Source organism: Microcaecilia unicolor, chromosome 6 (assembly GCF_901765095.1).
Source record: "Microcaecilia unicolor chromosome 6, aMicUni1.1, whole genome shotgun sequence".
Classification (NCBI taxonomy): Eukaryota; Metazoa; Chordata; class Amphibia; order Gymnophiona; family Siphonopidae; genus Microcaecilia; species Microcaecilia unicolor.
This window is the reverse complement of record NC_044036.1, coordinates 81,836,275-81,855,780: the sequence shown is the minus strand read 5'-3', so window position 1 is coordinate 81,855,780 and position 19,506 is coordinate 81,836,275. Positions and strand designations below refer to the sequence as shown.

General features: G+C 42.5%; 1 protein-coding gene across 1 annotated transcript in view; it reads right to left on the bottom strand.

The window, feature by feature from the left end:
* The window catches only part of TRMT13 (tRNA methyltransferase 13 homolog), a 36,764-nt gene extending 17,302 nt beyond the window's left edge, over window positions 1–19,462 (bottom strand). Inside the window, exons 1-5 of the mRNA XM_030207598.1 lie at window positions 18,925–19,462; window positions 4,456–4,502; window positions 4,296–4,362; window positions 3,776–3,835; window positions 3,506–3,578 (exon numbers count right to left, since the gene is read on the bottom strand). Coding sequence (XP_030063458.1) covers window positions 3,506–3,578; window positions 3,776–3,835; window positions 4,296–4,362; window positions 4,456–4,502; window positions 18,925–19,071 — 394 coding nt within the window. The 5' untranslated portion in view covers window positions 19,072–19,462. The remainder of the gene's footprint in view (window positions 1–3,505; window positions 3,579–3,775; window positions 3,836–4,295; window positions 4,363–4,455; window positions 4,503–18,924) is intronic.
* Between the last annotated feature and the right edge of the window lie 44 nt (window positions 19,463–19,506).

Here is a 19,506-nt window from a genome sequence, read left to right as displayed (position 1 = left end):
TGGTATTTTCAAAACCAATTTCTAGACGTTTTTCTATGAAGTCTGTCAGAAGTGCGTTCAAATCATAAGGGGATATGTCAGGGGCGTGTTAAGGGTGGGATCTGGGCGTTCCTAACACTTGGACATTTTTGAGCCATAATGGAACAAAACAAAACCATCCAGGACTAAAACTAAAACATTTTGAGCTAGACCTATTTTTATAACGAATAAGGCACAAAAAGGTGCCCCAAATGACCACTGGAGGGAATCAGGGATGACCTCCCTCTACTCCCCCAGTGGTCACTAACCCCCTCCCACCCCCAAAAAATGTGATTAAAAACATTACTTGCCAGCCTCAGATGTTATACTCAGGTCCATTAGAATAGTAGTCTAGTAGTGGTGCAGTACACTGCAGACAGGTGGACCCAGGCTTCTACCTCCCCCTACCTGTTACACTTGTGGAGGAAACTGTGAGCCCTCCAAAACTCACCAGAAACCCACTGTACCCACATATTGGTGCCCTCTTCACCCGTAAGGGCTATGGTATTGGTGTACAGTTGGGGGTAGTGGGTTTTGGGGGGCTCATCAGATAAGGGAGCAATGGTGAGATGTGTACCTGGGAGCATTTTATGAAGTCCACTGCAGTGCCCCCTAGGGTGCCCTATTGCTTTCATGGGATTAGAATTAGAAGATGATTGGGCCTTGGGTTCTGAGACCTTGCCATCCTACGTCGCTTATTGGGTTTGAATCCTTTTATTTGTCAACAAGAGGGCGCATGTCATCAGCTTGATTTTACGTATCTTGCCTTTTCTGGACCAAAGCTGATCAGCACAGATGGAATTCCATAAAAGCCCGGATCTTCTTAAGGTTTTGTTCTGGGTGCTGGCCTTGCATAAAGCCAATCTGATTCTCTTGCATCAAGCTAGGTATAATCAATTTCAAGTTCAAATTTATGTGATATTCTGCAAATTTTCAAAATATAAATCTAAGCGGTTTACAATATATAAATTAGGGGAGAAGAAAAGGGGCAACACAATGACTGAATCTGAATAACCCTTCTTCTTCAGTCTAGACCTCTCAAGGGCCAAGCCGTAAGACCAAAGCAGGAGACGTCCTCCATCCACACCGGATCATGGCAGAGCATATTGGGAGACTCGGGAAGCCGCAGCGGAGCATCTGCCAGAAGACAAATCAAATCCACGTACTATGGATGCAGAGGCCAATCCAGAGCCACCAGCATGACCAGGCCCTGATAACACCTGATCTTGTGAAGGACCCTGCCTAAACGGCCAAGGGGGAAAGATGCAGAGCACCCCCTCTGTGAAGAGCGTGAAGGTAGGATCAGTGTGGAGTCTGACCTGTAGGTGACCTCTATCTAGCAGAAATTATATAGCTTAGCCCAGCTCTTGCAGACTCTGCAGGTAGCACCTTTACAAAAGACAGAGAATGCAGCCTGTACTGTGGTTAATGATAGTTGGGGACTGGAAAAAACAGGATGGGAACTGGAAAGTTACAAAGAAAGAGCATAACATGAGGAGTCAAGGGCCCTGATTATGAGTCATATACTGTTTAGTCATGTGCTGTTTAGCAATGGACTATAGTGGAGTCGTCCACAAGCAAAAGGGCTCCCCAGCTGAAGATGGCCTAGAATGAAGCCGGGCTTGGTGATGTATATTTAATCTGCTAATAAATATCTGTATTACTTTTACAATTGCTATGCGTCTATCATTTGTGAGTCTGCGTTTTCTTGCTCTTATACATTTGGGATCCAAACAGACCTGGTACACCTTCCCAATGGCCAAGGCTGAACCAGCGCATCCAAAGCCCTCTGACCTGGACTCTCTCCTCCAGCTGAAAAACCGGCACACCTTCGTGTTGGCTCGGGTCGCCATGAGATCCATTGCTAGAATGCCCCACTGCCGCTTGATCAGGTGGAAGGCCTCTGCCGACAGTTCCCATTCCGCTTGGTCCAGATCATGCCGGCAGAGGAAATCCACCTGTACATTTAGATGGCCTGCAATGTGCGCCACCTAGAGGCAAAACAGGTGGTGCTCCACCCACTGCAAGAGCATCTCAGCCTCTGCCACCAAAAGACACACTCCGAGTGTTGCCCTGCCGATTGAGATAGGTCACCATTGTCGTGTTATCTGAGATGACCCAAACCGACTTGCCCTCCAGTAAAGACTGGAAGAACCTCAGTGCACGAGCTATTGCCCAGAGCTCCAGGCAGTTGATTGGCCACTGGGTCTTCGCTGCTGTCCAAAGGCCCTGTGCATAACGACGAAGACAATGAGCACCCCAGCCCGACAGGCTGGCATCCGTCAACACCGCTAACCACTGGGGGGAGGCCAAGTGCACCCCCCCATCTCAGGTTGGTGGGACATAGCCACCAGGCCATGCTGCCCCTCGCCAAGGGCAACCACTGGAGATGAGCCTGCTATACAGAATGTAATCAACATCAAAGGTATAAAAATGAAACAAAGTTACTATTTACAAAATAATAATAATAAAAATTACACAAAAAATGATCTTTAGTCTTTTCTTAAAAGAATAACAGGAACTCTCTAACCTAAGTGCTAAAGATAGATCATTCCAAGCAGAAACAGAAAAAAATAGAAAAAGAAGCTCTCCAGTGCTTACTATATTTCAAACCACTAGGAGAAGGGAAAAAACAGAGATGTATGTTTTCTAAAGAAGAAGAAAAATTCAATTGAACAGAACTCTCTGGGAATTTCACCATTGGAAGCTTTTAAGAAATATCCGATATAAGTTTTTAATTTCTCTTCTGAAGCAATCCTTCCATTAAATCAGATATGCTATATACCTATTAAAAAACCTTCAGAAGAGACGCAGGGGACTGTAGTTCAGGAGGCAAAAAATAAAGCGCTGAATACATCTGAAATATTGGAGACATTTTTATCTGAGAATTCTGAAAGGGCTACTTTGTTACTCTCATCTGTTTTTGAACAGGATATAAATGCAATAATGAGACTCTTTTTTCATAAATCCCAAACTCCTTTTTTTTTTTGGGGGGGGGGGAGATCTGGATATATCCTGATGCAACAAGGCAAACTCAAGAGAGAATAAAAATCCTTTTGGCTATGAGATATTAAGTTTTAGCATTGGGTGCATCATTTCTATTAGCTTATCCTTGAAATCATGTAGTAAAATATCTGGGGATAAAATATGCATTCTTTTCGCCGGGACAACTGAGAGCCTTTCTTGCTATGGAGAAAATTGTGACTGGTGTTCTCTAACTTCCTTATGGCAGAATTAAAGTATAAGGCAGGGGTACTATGCATGGTAATGGCCTTTTGATATACTTGTTTTTCCTCTACTGGATCTCCTTATCTTAACAGAATGAACTCCCTTCCCCCTTTTACAGTGGTCTAAGAAGGACTGTGCACACTTTTACTTGTCCTTTATTCCTATCTGTATCTCTATTAGCAAGTGTTAACTTGTAAAAAAATGTCTGAAACTATAAATAAATAATTAAATACTATACTATAATTTTAACCAGACTCACCACTGTTTGCTTTCCTTAGCTTTCTGATCAAATTCATTATTTCTTCCTCAGAAAGAGAAGAAAGAGATATTTGCTAAAAAGGAAAAAAAAAGACAGAAGGATGTTAAGATTAATTTAATAGAGCTGATTAATACTTTTTGATCATACATTTTGGCAATATTAACCATCATATCAGTTTATCGGTCAGGTTTTGCAGAATACAGATGAGATACACAGTCATTTCTCACATTCAGTATTATTTATAGAAGTACTATTAATGTGTGGACTCACTTTTTCCTCTGTTTCTACTGTTTCTTTTAAACCTGCATTAATATCTTGAATGTAGTAAACCTGAAGAATAAAAGACAACAGAATAAAAACATGCCCCACATTAAGTTGTACCATGCTCATTTACTCTCACAATGTTCAGCCCAGTAAGTAATGATAGCGGTTGACCCCCTAATGCCTTTATGCAAGTCTCCATGTTTTTCTTCAACAGCTTAATGGTAGTCTCTAAGGCAACAGAAACATTCTGTGGAATTATGTTGCACATTTGCATATTAAGCACTGATCTTTTCCATAAACTCCCCCTTCTTAACTTTATTTATTGCTTTCCTTAAGACTAGCGCCTGTGTTTACAAAGGCACGCTATAGGCACGTTAGCGTTTTTAACGCACATTAAATGCTAACATGCCTATAGGAATGCATTGGCGCATTAACGTTTAACGAGCCTTAACTTTACAGGCACGTTAAAAACGCTAATGCGCCTTAGTAAACATACCCCTAGCACATGGAGGTGAACAGCACTAACCGGTTTTGGCTTTTCTCTGGAATTACATTTTTTCAGGTGTTTTTCTAGTTGATCTTCATACACGGTACTAAAAAAAAAAAAATAAGAATGAGACCAATAACTATAGCGTAATATTCAAGCACACATACAAAGTAATGACATTTACAGGGTAACAACTTACTGTTTTGGATCTAACGGACAAGGAATCCTTTTTCTGTTGTTTCCATCCTTACATTAATGGAAAAGAAAACACATATTCAGTTGGATTAGGTTATAATTCAGGAAGATGATGTTTCTGTTTTAGAAAATTCAACAGTTTGGTGAGAAAACAGAATCCTGGTAGCCCTAAGCAATTACTAAAACATATAGGCCCCTTTTACTAAGTAGCAGTAAGCAGCCCAATGCAGGCTTACCACTCGCTAAACAGGAATTACCGCCCCTAGAGCGCCAGGGTGTACCTGGTGGTAATCAGGAAGTGATGCGCACTGCCCAGTTACTGTCGGGTTAGCACGGGAGCTCCTACCGCCACCTCAATGGGTGGCGGTAAGGGCTCCCCCTTGAAACGGCCGCACGGCAAGTGCTTGAAAAACATGTGCTGATGCCAGTGCAGGCCCCCTTTTGCCACAGCTTGGTAAAAGGGGCCCCTAATCCTGTGTCTGCCTGAAGGAGGTCTGGAAGACTAATGCACTATAATATTTCTGGATTATTCTAAAATGAGTTCAAGAAAAGGTATCACAACCTAGAAAACAGCTTTCTCCAGGGAGGATACGACTACTAAACCTCTGTACCATAATGGAGTACATGCACATCTGGATGGCGTAAGAGACAGATTCCATCAAAAGCTTACACTATTAGTTTCATAAACCATGAAACAAAGGAAGTAGTTTATTTGTCACCAAACCTAGAAACAAGAATTGTAGAAGGCTGAGTCATAGAAGTACCACTATCAGGTAACCCATGTGCATAAGTGAACATGAAGATCCTAGCTGAAGTCATGGAGCCTACTTTCCAGTGCATGCTATAAGTAGATCAAAAGAGTTACCCTGCCCCATTATGTTACCACTGGGCTTCCTGAGTACTGAAAATTTAGTGTTGGTCAGACACCAAACGCCAAAGTTTTCAGAGGAACATACACACAGATATCACCATTTCTTAAGCACTTTTTTCTTTGAAAATCAGCCTAACAATATACAGAAGGAGAATTGTTATACTCTTCTCATCACAGTGACATGTTCCTGTTGCACCAGATTTGTACTATATAAATATTCAAAATGTGTATGTTTTTTTTCTTCTAAGATGAGGAGGAAAATAAAGGAGAAATTAGATCTTACCTGCTAATTTGCTTTCCTTTAGTCCCTCCGGACCGGACCAGGATTGGACTGATGGGTTGTGCTCGCCTACCAGCAGGTGGAGACTGAGAAAAAACTCTGACTCTAGAGAGCCAATAGGAGCCCTGGCCATGTGACCTTAGCCTCAGTATTTGAATAACAAAGCAGGAAAGAAAGAAAGACCTTCTGTGCCGTATGGAATCCTAGCAGCCACAAAGCACTCGGCAACGCCAAGTATCAGAGCTCACCAGCAACTCTCACCAGAGAAGTGGTATGGCCCGATATGTATTACAGCTCACCAGCAACTCTCACTAGAGAAGTGGTATGGCTCACTTGTACTATAGCTCACCAGCAAATCTCACCAGAGAAGCGATATGGCTCACATGTAATATAGCTCACCCGCAACTCTCACCAGAGAAGTGGTATGGCTCACTTGTCTTATAGCTCACCAGCAACTCTCACCAGAGAAATGGTATGGCCCACTTAAGATTTTATATATATTCCATCAACTGAGCTTACCAGCAACTCTCACCAGAAAAGTGGTAAATCATATTTAAGGTTTTATAGATATTCCAGCAACTGAGCTCAGCCACAACTCTCACCAGAGAAGTGGTATGGCGTATTTAAGGTTTTATAGATAGATTCCAGCAATTGAGCTCACCAGCAACCACCAGAGATGTGGTATAGACCACGTAAAGTTCTGTATATATATAGTATTGTTCCACGAATCGTAAAGGAATGAATACACTTCCTACTGAATACACTTCCTACTTAATAAAAGAAGCTAAAGAGTAGAGAGAACATGGGAGGGGCCTGGTCCGGTCCGGAGGGACTAAAGGAAAGCAAATTAGCAGGTAAGATCTAATTTCTCCTTCCTTAGCGTCCCTCCGGACCGGACCAGGATTGGACTGATGGGAAGTACCAAAGCAGTAATCTGAAGGGAGGGACCCTATGAAAACTGCAGAGAAATGTTCATGCTGCATAGACCACCTGGCGACAACTAACATGTAGTGTGTCCCAATGAGCAAAATAAAATGAAACTAGGACTAAGTTGCCAACTTACCAATGTGCACCGAGAGCACCAAAAATCGCCGTAGTAAGAATAGAGCCCGCTTCTGAAGTTGTGGAATATGTTGTAATACGCTGTGGAACTGCCCTCTCAGCGAGAAGAGAAATAGACATTCTCATTTCCTTGATCCTTCGCGATATAGCGGGTTAGAAACAATGAAAAACTTTTACGCCTACTGGCTAGAAGGACAAAACCAATAAGAAAAAACCGATTGGGAAAGGTGAAAACTTTAAACTACAGCAGACCGAAAAGAAGTTACCAACTGTAGAAGTATTCCACACATAGATCTACTTGCTGCAATGGCTACTGGGAAATACTGCTTGAAGAGGAAAACTTTATAGAAAAAGTTATGGCTACTAGAAAACAGAACTTTAAGAGTCTGTTCACCTAGTTCACCTAGCTGGTGGACGAAGCGGGAGGTACAGGTGCAGGACTCCTTTAAGAAACCGCTTTGACAGTGGATGCTGCATAAGCGTGCGGTTGTCAACAGTATCATGCATCACTGATAGAGCTGCCAAATGAACTCTAATGGATGAGTAAGACAGACAAGATTTCGCAAGATGCAGAAGATATTCCAAAACATGCAAAATGGATACTGTTTGTGGAATGAAGTGGCGAGAGGAGTACCACAGAGTGAACCGTCGCCACTTTGATTCATAGGACTTTAATGTAGATTTCTGTCTGGAAGCAATTAAAACTTGAAGTACTTCCTGCGAAAATATCAAAGATGTTGCAGACCCAGTAACCACGCCATAAGTTTGAGTGACTGGGGGTCCGGATGTAGAAGGGTGCCTTGGTTCTGCGTAAACACCTAGTGAGATGATGGAAGAAACGCATAAAGAAGGTTGAAAAACCCCTGCTGGACGTTGGCATCTGTCCCTGTCTCCGTCAAGACTGTTGCTGAACGGAAGAAGCAAGAAATGTTCGTGAGCCTGAAGGCAAAAAGAGATAGCCCTGAAGTGTCGCAGTGAGGAAGTAAGGCTGAAAAAATGAGAGTCCATTCACCTAAACGCAGGGTGACACAACTAAGAAAAAATGAGTACAAACTCAAGAGTATACTCTTAACTCCTCCTTGGCGGATGACATAACCCATTGCCATGGCAAGGACCAACATAGCTCTCTCCGCCTTGTTTGTCAGTAGGGAAAACAAAATTCACCCGAAGGTAAAACGAATTGCTGAGGTCCCCCAGAAAAAAAATATATAAAAACAAGCTTCTGCCAAAAAGTGTACTGCACGAAGCATCCCAATGACAGAACTAAGGTTCTTGAGATAACTAGATGACACTTAAATAGCGCGATTGATGACCCTGAGATTCGCAATAGGATGAAGGAAAATTCCTTCTTGGGCATTAGAAAGTAAAATTGCATTCTGCAGAATAGAGCGAGAAAATGGCCGAAGGCCCAAGGTCACCAAGAAAAATATAAACTGGGATGTTTGCAGAGGAGACAAAAGACTGTGCGCCAACCTGACTAAACAAAGAGAAAATCAGAGATATCTGATGAGAGATCAAATGAGAGATCAAATGAGAGGCCTGGCTACAATCACCACCCAACCTAGAGACTGTAAGAAATGCAACACCCGGTGCGTGACCTGAGAACTCTGCTGATAAGACTTTCTCCAATTAGGCAGTCGTCTAGGTAAGAATGAAATGACCCTAAGAGCGCAATGAACATCCTCTTAGATCTATAAAAGAACGGAAGAGAGAATACTGCTGAAAATGACCGGTTAATGCATAAGCAAAAAACTAGCCATTCTCTGGACCCTGAGGAGAAGAGGAAGGGTGACCAAGGACACCAGTTAAATAGGGCTACAAACTCCAACCCTATCTCTATGGCGTTCCATAGTTGGGTAAGTTCTGAATATAGAAAGTTCTGAATATAGGAGTCCACCAGCTATGGTAGTACGCTCCGGACAGAAAAAAATTGTCCCAGTATGAACGTCTGATTCACCGGCCTGTAATTTCTTGGATCTCCCTAATCCACATACCACTAATCCACGTACCACGGTCATGCGTCCTCCCTCACTGAGATGTAGATTGTAAGCTCCTTTGAGCAGGGAACGTCCTTCTTTGTTAATTTGTACAGCGCTGCGTAACCCTAGTAGCGCTCTAGAAATGTTAAGTAGTAGTAGTAGTAGTAGTAGTAGTACCAGACTCACACCCAATAGATATGAATGTTGAGCTTGTTTCAGGTTAAAACACCGAACCTAGGCCCAGGGTCCCCGGTGTTCCTAGTGGTGAACAGCCATGGCAAATATTGTATGCGTTAGTTTGCAGAATTACTGCAAAGCCTTGCTTTTGGAGCAGAGATTTCTGTTCGATACTCTCGTGAGAGGTTTTTTTTTTTTTTTTTCTTTAATGCTGTTCTGGCTGTAGAAAGGTGGACATTTGAGCTTCCCCAGAATGGCAAAACTTATGTACCTATGCCCATTAGATATGAATGCTGGACTTGATGGACTTTAGGCCTTACCCAGCATAACCATACTTATGTACCTATGGTATAAATACACAGGAAGTGAGTGAATCCCCTTCCAATTGAAAGAACACTCTGGAGTGAAGGCGCATAGAATGAAAATGAAAAAGGACAAACTTGGAAATTACCTGTAACGAAAAAAGTGAAGTTGTGCCACAGCCACTTGGTGAAGGCAGTGTAGACAAGACTGTATCTGAATTCAAGAAAGCTTGATATAACATCAGGTCTCTAAGGAAGAGGAAGAGATAGCAGATGGTATGTATAGGCATACTGGACCAAACCAGGATGTTTATAATCTGCCAATGCTGAACTGATAGAGTAGAGACAAACACGAGTAGATGGTTTGAGGACCGTCCACTATCTTTAAGTGAAAGGATGACTTTATTCTCTAAGTGACCATATGTCCTGTAAAAACCAGAAGAAAGCTAAAATGAAATATGAGAGGCTTCAAGGCAGTTGGAAAAGAAGGGAAGACATGAATAAAGCATGCCTGCTAAGGCAGCTGAGTGACTGGGAGCTTGGTAGACAGGACTGTCCCTCAGAGAATATGAAAGAGCTGATATATCCCCATGGCATCTGAACAATATACTGTATGCCTCTAGAGAAGGCTTCTTAAAGCCGGAAAAAGAAAACACTGTATAACACTACAGCCATTGAGAGTGATTGTCTGTTAAGTTCTTAAAACACTATATAACATCATAGGCATGGAGTAAAATGCTTGAAAGGAACTAAGATATTATGGTCAGAATTGCAAAGTACCAATCAATTGACTCTTAGACAATGTAGTCCTATTCATCAGGGAATGAGAAAGACAAAAATTTACTCTATGCCTATAGAGAAAGTTTCTAAAGTTCTTAAAACACTGTATAATACTACAGCTATTGAGGAAAATGCTTGAAATGAATTATGATATTATATTATGATAAGATGTAGATTTTCCACCAGGCAATGAAAAATGACTGAGCACCAGAAAAAACTAGTGTTAACAGCCCCGTGATACATAGAAATTTAAAAGAAGAAAAGCTTGTTATATATCCATATATGAAAGGAGCCCCCTTTCAACCAAATATTGCCTGCTGATGTGAAGAGCATTTTAGAATACGCCGTTCAGCACATACAAAAGTGTACACATTTTGGAGCCGAACTGCTCTATGAACTGCAGCCTTACCTTCAGCAGAGAGATCCCCGACTGATAAGATGGAGGGAGAAACAAAATGGCCGCTGTTCGCGCCACTGGCCCCGTGGCAATCGACAGCGCGCCCGACACCTCCGAACAAGCGGAGCCCAGTGGAACGTTGAAGAAACAACAGCCGGCGAAAAAGGCCCCGAAAAAACCGGAGGCAGCACCGGACCCGAAGAAACCTAGAAGGGAGAGCAAAATTTACACGTTCCGGCTGCGTGAACTGCGCGACGCTGACCGACAGCAGCTGTTTGAACTTTTAAGCCATATCGGAAAAAACAGGTGGCCGCGCTTACGCGGTTCGCACCTTTCTTTTTTTTTTTTTTTCATTTGTTTAAACTGCCGCCGCCGCCAAAACGCAAGAAAATGGAGGAAATTAAATCTGACGAGAAAAATCGCTGTTTAAAGTCACAGATACTGAATTATTTTCTTCTGTTTGTTTTTTTTTTTTTTTATAACCCCTCAATCATAATAAAACACTGGAGCTGCCTGCTCGTTAGAAGTCTGGGGAAAGAAAGGCTGCTTCTTTGAATTTCCTTTTATTTGATTTAATTCTTTTAAAGCAGCTACCTGTTAAAAGTGGCTGCCTCTCCCAAAGACGGTACACCTTTCCAGAGAAAGGGACGGCCCTTCCCTGCTAAGCCAGGGAGATGGGGAGGAAGGGGGGTGGACTCGAGACACCCGAGTTTAACACCCCCGAGGCTGTCAAAGAAAGAAGAGAAAGGAAACCCTGTCAAGCCTCTAAATAAGATTCCAGGCACAGAAGAATTATCACAAATATCTGTAATATCTAAAGAGAAAAGGAGAGAGACTAATGGGCTCACTTCCTACCTGCTGGGAGACTGAGAAAATACTGAGGCTAAGGTCACATGGCCAGGGCTCCTATTGGCTCTCTAGAGTCAGAGTTTTTTCTCAGTCTCCACCTGCTGGTAGGCGAGCACAACCCATCAGTCCAATCCTGGTCCGGTCCGGAGGGACGCTAAGGAAGGACCCTTTTACTAAACTGCGTTAAGCACTAACGTGTGCTTAATATGGGAAAAACTGACTAATGCAGGACGTGTTAAAGCATCCTGTGTTAGTTTTGCCAACAGTGAATGGTAATCACGTGCTTATATTTTTCTTGGAAGGGGACGTGTCATGGGTAGAGAATAAGTATGGAAGCGTAAACCAGTTAGTGCACCGACATTATCGCTCGCTAACTGGTTTACATGTGCTTAACTTGGGAGCTCTTAGCACCTCCCAAACAGGTATGTGCTCCTGTGGGCATTTTTTACCAGTTGCTGTATGTCAATGCTCACATGAGTGCATGGCAAGCTGTGGTAGAAATGGCCTTAGTGTGTGGAAATGTCCTGTGTTACCACAAAGCTAAGGCCATTTTCTACTGTGATTTAGTAAAAGGGCCTATATTGGTTATTGTTTATCATCAACATCCTATTAATGATGTCACATCAAACTCTATACAAAACCCACCACTACACTATCACAGTACTATAATACAAAAAAAAAAACAAGACCTTTTGGTTATAAAGATATTTTTTTTTTGTTTCCCTCAAGTCTAAAATACACCATGGGCCTGATTTACTAAAAGGCTGACATTCAGTACAAAGATATCCACTTAAAGGAAGCCGTACATTCAGCCAACTTATCCAGTTGTCAGGCCTCTGAATATTCTCACCTAAAGTTAACTGGATAAGGTTATCCGATTAAGGGGGTTGTTATCAAGATGCACTACAGATATTAACAAGTGTTATTTGCCCCTTAATGTGTGTTAAAGGGCTCTAATGCAAGTTATAGTAATATAACGCATGGTATTTTAAAGTTACATACTAACGAGATGCAAAACATGCAATATAGCTCATTAGTATGTAAATGTAGTAAAGAGGCTTGCAGTGAACACTGTAGGATTATTGTATCAGCCTAGAGAATTGGACCACAAAGCCATGGCCAGGTGATCCCAGCCAACATCTTAAATGGGCTGTCTGTGCTGTCCTTTCACCCCCCTCATCAAGACCCCCTCCAATGTATCCCCCCCCCACCCGCTGCCCCTTGGCCCTGTTTTCACTCATCCCTGGTGAACCAGTAGGTGCCGAGGCAGGAGCAATCCCCAGCGCTGGGTTCAACATGGTGCCACTGACTCCAGCGGTAGTGTCAGGGTACTACCACTAAGGGTCAAGTTGCCATATTGACCCCTAATAGTAGCACCACAAGATGACTATTGCTAAGGGGTCACTGGCACCATTTTTAGCCCAGAACCAGCAAGGGCAGGAGCAACTGGCCATCGCTCCTGGCCTGGGACCCAGTGGACCACCAGGGACAAGTGAAAGTAGACCCAGGGAGTGGGTCTGTTGGGGGTGGGGGTATGATCAGGATAATGGACAGCACAGACAGCCCCTTACAGTAGGAGCACTGGGCTACAGCTTTATGCTCCTGGGACTACAGAATGATGCTGCTTGCGAGGGTGCTCAGGAGCAGAGTCATTCATATACCACAGAAGTCAGTAACGTGTGGCACTGAACTACCACCAGTTGGGAACTCTAAAAGCCTAACTTTATTCATGGTACCTTGATAATCATCCCTCTAAATTCAGGACAGTGATTTTTCAAACCAGAGACTTAACCAACGAACTATAACCAGACTAGCCGTTAAGCCCGTAACAACAGTCTAGTTTTTTGTTTTCCTATGGCCTCCCCCCCCCTCCCCATCCACCAACCCTGCTCTCTCCCCTGCCCTCCCCCCAGCATCTGTTTCCCTCAGTGCTGCCCCCTCCTTCCCTCCCTGCTGGTGGAGGCGGGGCTTGGACACTCTCAGCGTTCCGACTCTACTGCGCATTTGCAGGTGAGTTGGTCACTTGCCGTTTATATGTTTGATACCACTGAGTATTACAATTCCTGGAATACAACTAATTTATGGACCTGATGGACTGTATTACCCTTCCCCTCTTTTCCCTCGTTTCTTGTAATTACTATCCTTCCTATTCACCTTACTATAGTTCATTTATTTGTTTACCGGATTGGCGATTGCCTTTACGGACTTGTGTTAGCCACATTGAGCCTGCCAATGGGTGGGAAAATGTGGGGTATAAATGTTATAAATAAATAAATATAAATAAAATTAGCACCACCTGGTTAAAGTGTAACTGCATCCCTGGCCTGACTTTCATCCCTCTCACATTTAACCAATCTGGGGGGCAGTGAATTCGAAAAGCAAAGATTTGCCTATCTCTCAAAAAAGCCTTTTGAATATCAATCACTAAGCTTTTCCCCTATAAACAAAGAATGGAAAAAAATCCTTGGTTAATCAGCCTCTATATCATTGAGAATTTGCTTGTTGAATTATATGTTGCTACTGGTGCTTAACATTGTATCATATTACCAGCAGACTTTAGGGCTACATAAGAGGGCATCCAGATGTGTGGGAATGCTATATGAGATGAAAGGAAGAGGATGCTGTAGTACAGTGCTCTTCATTGCATGGCCTGTGTGCCAATGGCAGCTCCTCTTGACCCTAAATATGGAGGCATATTTTCAAAGCACTTAGCCTCCCAAAGTTCCATAGAAACCTATGGAACTTAGCCTCCCAAAGTGCTTTGAAAATAAGCCTGATGGTCTCCTAAACTCTTCTTCCATGCACACTCTCCACTCCCACCTTGTCCTGAGGCTTGTTACTGGGCACTACACCCATGTTTTGCTTTCTATTGTGGCATGTAGCTCTTTGTAAGTTTTAATGTGTACTTCCCAAACTTTTCTCACAAGATTGAAAAAGCAGTGAAGGACAGTTCAAACTCACTTAAAAGTAATATGCTGTTGGAAAAAAAAAATAGAATAACTGTCCTAAAAGCCAAAAAACCTCTGCAGAAAATATAGTGGGGATTAAAAAACTCGAGTGAGGGCCAGCATGAAGAGAGAGATAGGATGATGAAGACTGACTTGGGGTAATGATGGGTGGAACTGGCTGGGGTTTGGATGGAGAATGTGTAAGAAAGAGAATCAGGGAGAACATTAAGGGGGTGACGGGCTGGGAGGCATGGACCGAGAATGTGGATGTGTGTGTGTGTGGGGGGGGGGGGGGGGGGGGGGATATGGACCTAGGAAAAGTGTGGGAGAGTGGACTCTGTTTCACGTCATTCAAAACATGCACACACAGCCAGGCTGAGAATATCATCAGAGGGGTTAGCCTAGCCTAGCCAAGCCAGCTGTGTCAGAGGAGGGGACCCCTTCCCTCACCCAGTTTGTTCGATTTGTTTGATGATAATTTTGATTCATACACTGAGGGCTGTGTTGTGGTTTTTTTTGTGTTATTTATTTATTTTTGCCAACGTGGTCCCCACCACAAAAACAGTGAAGATTATTACTCTAGCAACTTTAACAGTAGTGTGTGTTGCACTGAACTGAAATCAAAGTACCAGAAGCCATGAGATAAAAGAACAGCTTGAAAATTTCCACCATGTCAACTAATATATAAAAGAATCATATTATGTCAATTCAGAGTATTCAGTTTGACTAAGCTACAGAAGCCCCTGAGTTAACTTCCAGACGTATGAAGCGAGATGACATCTAAAGCAAAACCTCACTCAAGTTCAAGCTCGATTTTATTTATGACATTTGCATCCCACATTTTCCCCAAACATGTTCAAGTTCAATGTGGCATACTTGCAAGAAAACATCAAATTAAAATACAGTCAGTTAATTAATTACAAGTTTATTATGAGTTGAGGCTAAAGTTCTGGTTATGTTGAAACAAGGTAAGAATGCAAGGCAACATTAGTTTATTGTCTATTTATAAGACGGGTACTTAGCAGAAATGCTTTTAATAATTTGCGAAATCTCAAGTAATCATCTATACATCTTAGTTGCTTAGGAAGAGCATTCCAAAGTTTGGTACTTCATAAGTGAAACCTGCAATCAGAATTTGATATACAGTACAGTCTCAATTATTCGATCCTCACTAATCTGACCATCTGGCATATCCAACAGACCCCCTCCCCCCCCTCAGTGATATCATCGTGTCTCTTTCTGTTTTCTGGCGTAGCAGAGGGAAGCTTTGTACATGGGACAATTTATTTCAGAGCTGGGACCATGCTTTTACAGCAAAACAGCACAGTTGTGACCCAGGGCTCTGCTTTTACAGCCTTTGTTTATGCATTATTTGAGGGGTTCCCAAAAGGTAACTGAATATAAACAAGTCCCACTGGGTAGTAGTAGCAAACCAATAAGCGGGAAAAGGAAGAAGACTTAACAGGTAATGGAACCATTTAAAGTCTGGAACGTGCATCACCATCCTATGCACTGTCTTTTTCAAGACCTTCAAACATAGTTGTACTCGCTGAATCATTAATAATCCTGCAAAACTCAACAGTGTCAGACTCCTGAAGCATGTATTGCAGCAATAAAGTTTGATTGTTCATCCCATTACCTGTTAAGCCCTCTTCCTTTTCCCACTTCTTGTTTTTTTTGTTGTCGTTTGAGGGGTTACCATCGTTTTCTGTATTATCTGACTTTTCACTTCTCGGACAACGGGTTTATCCCATTTACGCTGGATAATCAAGACTTTACTGTACTACTAAACATACAGAAGCATATCAAAGCGGTTTACAATTAAAATAAATAAATAAAGGGATCATATACCAGGAGTCAAAAAATCTCTGAGATAGGGCATATGAGGGTAGAACATAACAAATGACCTGATGAAGCAGTGCATAAAAAGTGATTGTATCTCATGTGACAATATGTCATCATGCTAGATATGACTATCCAACAAATCATGTTTCACAGCACACACCATTACAAAAACACAGAATTATAAGGTGATGTCTTTATATTGGATTTTGACTAGGTTTTCGAAGGCAAAAACTCTCTTACAGGTCAAGACAGAATGAGCAAAAGCAGACAATGCTTAGAACATATAAGTAAATAATAAAAGCATTCCAATAATAATGTGAAGGGGGGGGGGTGAGGGGGACCTAAACACTACATCAATGAATTTTATAATCAGGTACTAAAAGGAAACGTTAAAACATTTCAGGAAAGCAACATAAATCCTGCTTTATCACCTTCTGAACACCCATCTCTCCTCTGCCTGCCTCCTTTCCCCCTTTGGACTATCACTGGAATGCTTGTCTTTATTTATTTGAATTTAGCTCACACTGTTTTCAATAGTTTGAGTTACATTTAGGTACAGTAGGTTTTTTCTTATCCCCACAGGGCCGTGCCAACACAGTAAGCGCAGTAAGCGCCGCAGGGGGGCGCCTGCCTTCAAGAGTGCCGCGCCGTCGAGCTGTATTAAAAAAACCCAAAACTTACTCCTCCGCTCCATCCCCGATTCCCCGGTGCTTTAAATTTACCTCGCTCCGCCTCCGACGTCTGCACAGCGTCAGTGAAAGCGCTGCCTGTCTGACGTCTCTCCACCAGCCTTCCCTTCGCTCGTTCGTTCCCTCTGTGTCCCGCCCTCAAGGAAATGATGTCAGAAGAAGGCGGGACATAGAGGGAACGAACGAGCGAAGGGAAGGCTGGTGGAGAGACGTCAGACAGGCAGCGCTTTCACTGACGCTGCGCAGACGCCGGAGGCGGAGAGAGGTAAATTTAAAGCGCCGCGGAATCGGGGATATGCATGGGGACATCAAAGCATTTCATTGATATTCTAACAGAATGGGTGTTGGTAGGTGAGAGGAGGGTAATAAACAGAGAAATACAGCTTTATGTTTTATAATGAGTTAGAAAACCCAGATCCTTATTAAGTCCTGTTTGTTGGGTGTCAAAATATTCAATCATTCTTATTTCAAAGGTCTTACGTTCCTGTATTGTTTTAAAATTACCTTTCAGTATTCTTACTGTGAAATCACTGGTGCAGTGTTCTGGTCTTGTGAAGTGTTGGCCCACAGGGGTGGGGGCCTGACTGGCACCGGCTATTTTCATGTGATGTCTGTGTAGATTGAATCTTGTCTTAAGCATCTGGCCCGTTTCTCCAATATAGCATCCTTCGTTACATTTCTTACACTGAATGATATATACCACATTGGAAGATGAGCATGTAAATTAGTCCTTTATGTTGAATATTTTTCCTTTGTGAATGACTGTGGGGTCTTGTGAAATGTTTTGGTATAGTTTGCAGCTGGCTGTGTTACACGGGAACGTGCCCTTTTCTTTTTCCATCTGTGTTGGAAATTTACTTCTGATCAGCTTGTATTTTAAATTTGGTGGCTGTCGGAAGGCCAGCACTGGTGGGGATGGGAATATCTCTTTCAGTAATTCATCTTCCTGAAGTAGTGGCTGTAGGTCTCTTATGATTTTCCTCAGTTTTTCCAGCTCTGGATTGTATGTCACTACAAGGGGGATTCTGTCTGTGGATTTTTTCTCCTTGTACTGTAGCAGATTCTACCTGGGTGTTTTGAGGGAGGAGGCAATATTCTTGGAGATTATTTTGGGGTTGTAGCCTTTCTGTTTGAAGGATGCAGTCAGGGTTTCAAGGTGTCTGTCTCTATCCTCTGGGTCCGAGCAGATACGGTGGTATCTTGTGGCTTGGCTGTAAATAATGGCTCTTTTTGTATGTGAAGGGTGGAAGCTGGAGTTGTGGAGGTAGCTGCATCTGTCTGTGGGTTTCTTGTATATAGATGTTTGTATACAGCCATCACTGATTGAGACTGTGGTGTACAAAAAATTGACTTTTTCTGGGGAGTAGTCAATTTTGAATCTGATTGTAGGATGGTATGTATTGTGGGCCAACACTTCACAAGACCAGAACACTGCACCAGTGATTTCACAGAAAGAATACTGAAAGGTAATTTTAAAACAAAACAGGAACGTAAGACCTTTGAAATAAGAATGATTGAATATTTTGACACCCAACAAACAGGACTTAATAAGGATCTGGGTTTTCTAACTCATTATAAAACAAAAAGCTGTATTTCTCTGTTTATTACCCTCCTCTCACCTATCAACACCCATTCTGTTAGAATATCAATGAAATGCTTTGATGTCCCCATGCATATCCCCACCCTCCCACTCTGTCAGACAGTCAAAGTAATGCTTTGATGTTTCTCTCATATATACTATCTGCTACCTCATTTGCTTATTTCCGATCTGAGGAAGAAGGGCAACCTTCGAAAGCTAATCAAGAAATGTATTAAGTTATGTCCAATAAAAAAGGTATCATCTTATTTTCTTTTCCATGTTTTATTTTGTTTGATTTCTATTGATAACCTTATATTTTCTAAAACTACCATCTTTTAGTCGTACTGTGAACTAAGGACTGAGGTTTTAAGCGCCAAAAACTAATCAAATTAGTCCAATATAATCACCTTATGTTCTTTTTTTATTTCACAACAGCAAACACCCTAATACTGTATCAAATATGTGATTAAATTTCATTCAAAGTCTCACCGTCGGACTTCTAAAAAGAGCTTTATGTTCACCTGTTGGCCATCCCTGACAATGCAAGAACCGAGAAAATAAACACAGGCTCAAAGGACCTCACGGATAATAATGCAGATTTGAAGCCCGTAGAGGGCGAAACACTATAGTCTAAGGATGGCCTGCCTCTGAGTCCTGCAGTGCCTCCCCCCGCCCCCAAAGTATAGGAAAGGGAAAGCTTTCGCCTGTCACGTACTTCGTTATCCGGAGATGTGTTGGCGTGCTCCCCGCACAAGCTTTTCCCTTCTCCCACTACCATTTTGCAAAACCTCTTCTTCCGCTGCACGAAAAAACAGCAGCGTCCCGGGTACGGAGCCGAAGCTCTGACTCCATCGCCATCCATAGCCAGGGCATTCAGATCCTGAATCTGTGACAGTAGAAAAGGAGGCCAGGACACGAGCGCACCAGATCTCACGCCCCAGGCACTAGTGCCTGGCCAGCCGTAAATAACTTGCTCGCATTAAGAATATTTTAATGTTGATCATGTTTATGCTTCCCTTAAGTAAGATATTAAATATTCTATACAAATCGCCCGACATGTCTCTGGGTACAAAATTAATCGGCTAGGATAGTTCCATACACTGCCATTAAAAATACGGGAATCAATCTTAAAGGGCTACTGCTATGAGCAAAGAGAATTAAAAATTCAACCTAACTCGTCCAAGAACATTTAATAAAACCAAAGAACAGTTCGCTCCAAGGGGACTTTATCTATCCTCCTTGGGTCGCTTACAGTCGAACATCATGACGTCATGTACGTAATAGGGTCAGGGGTGAA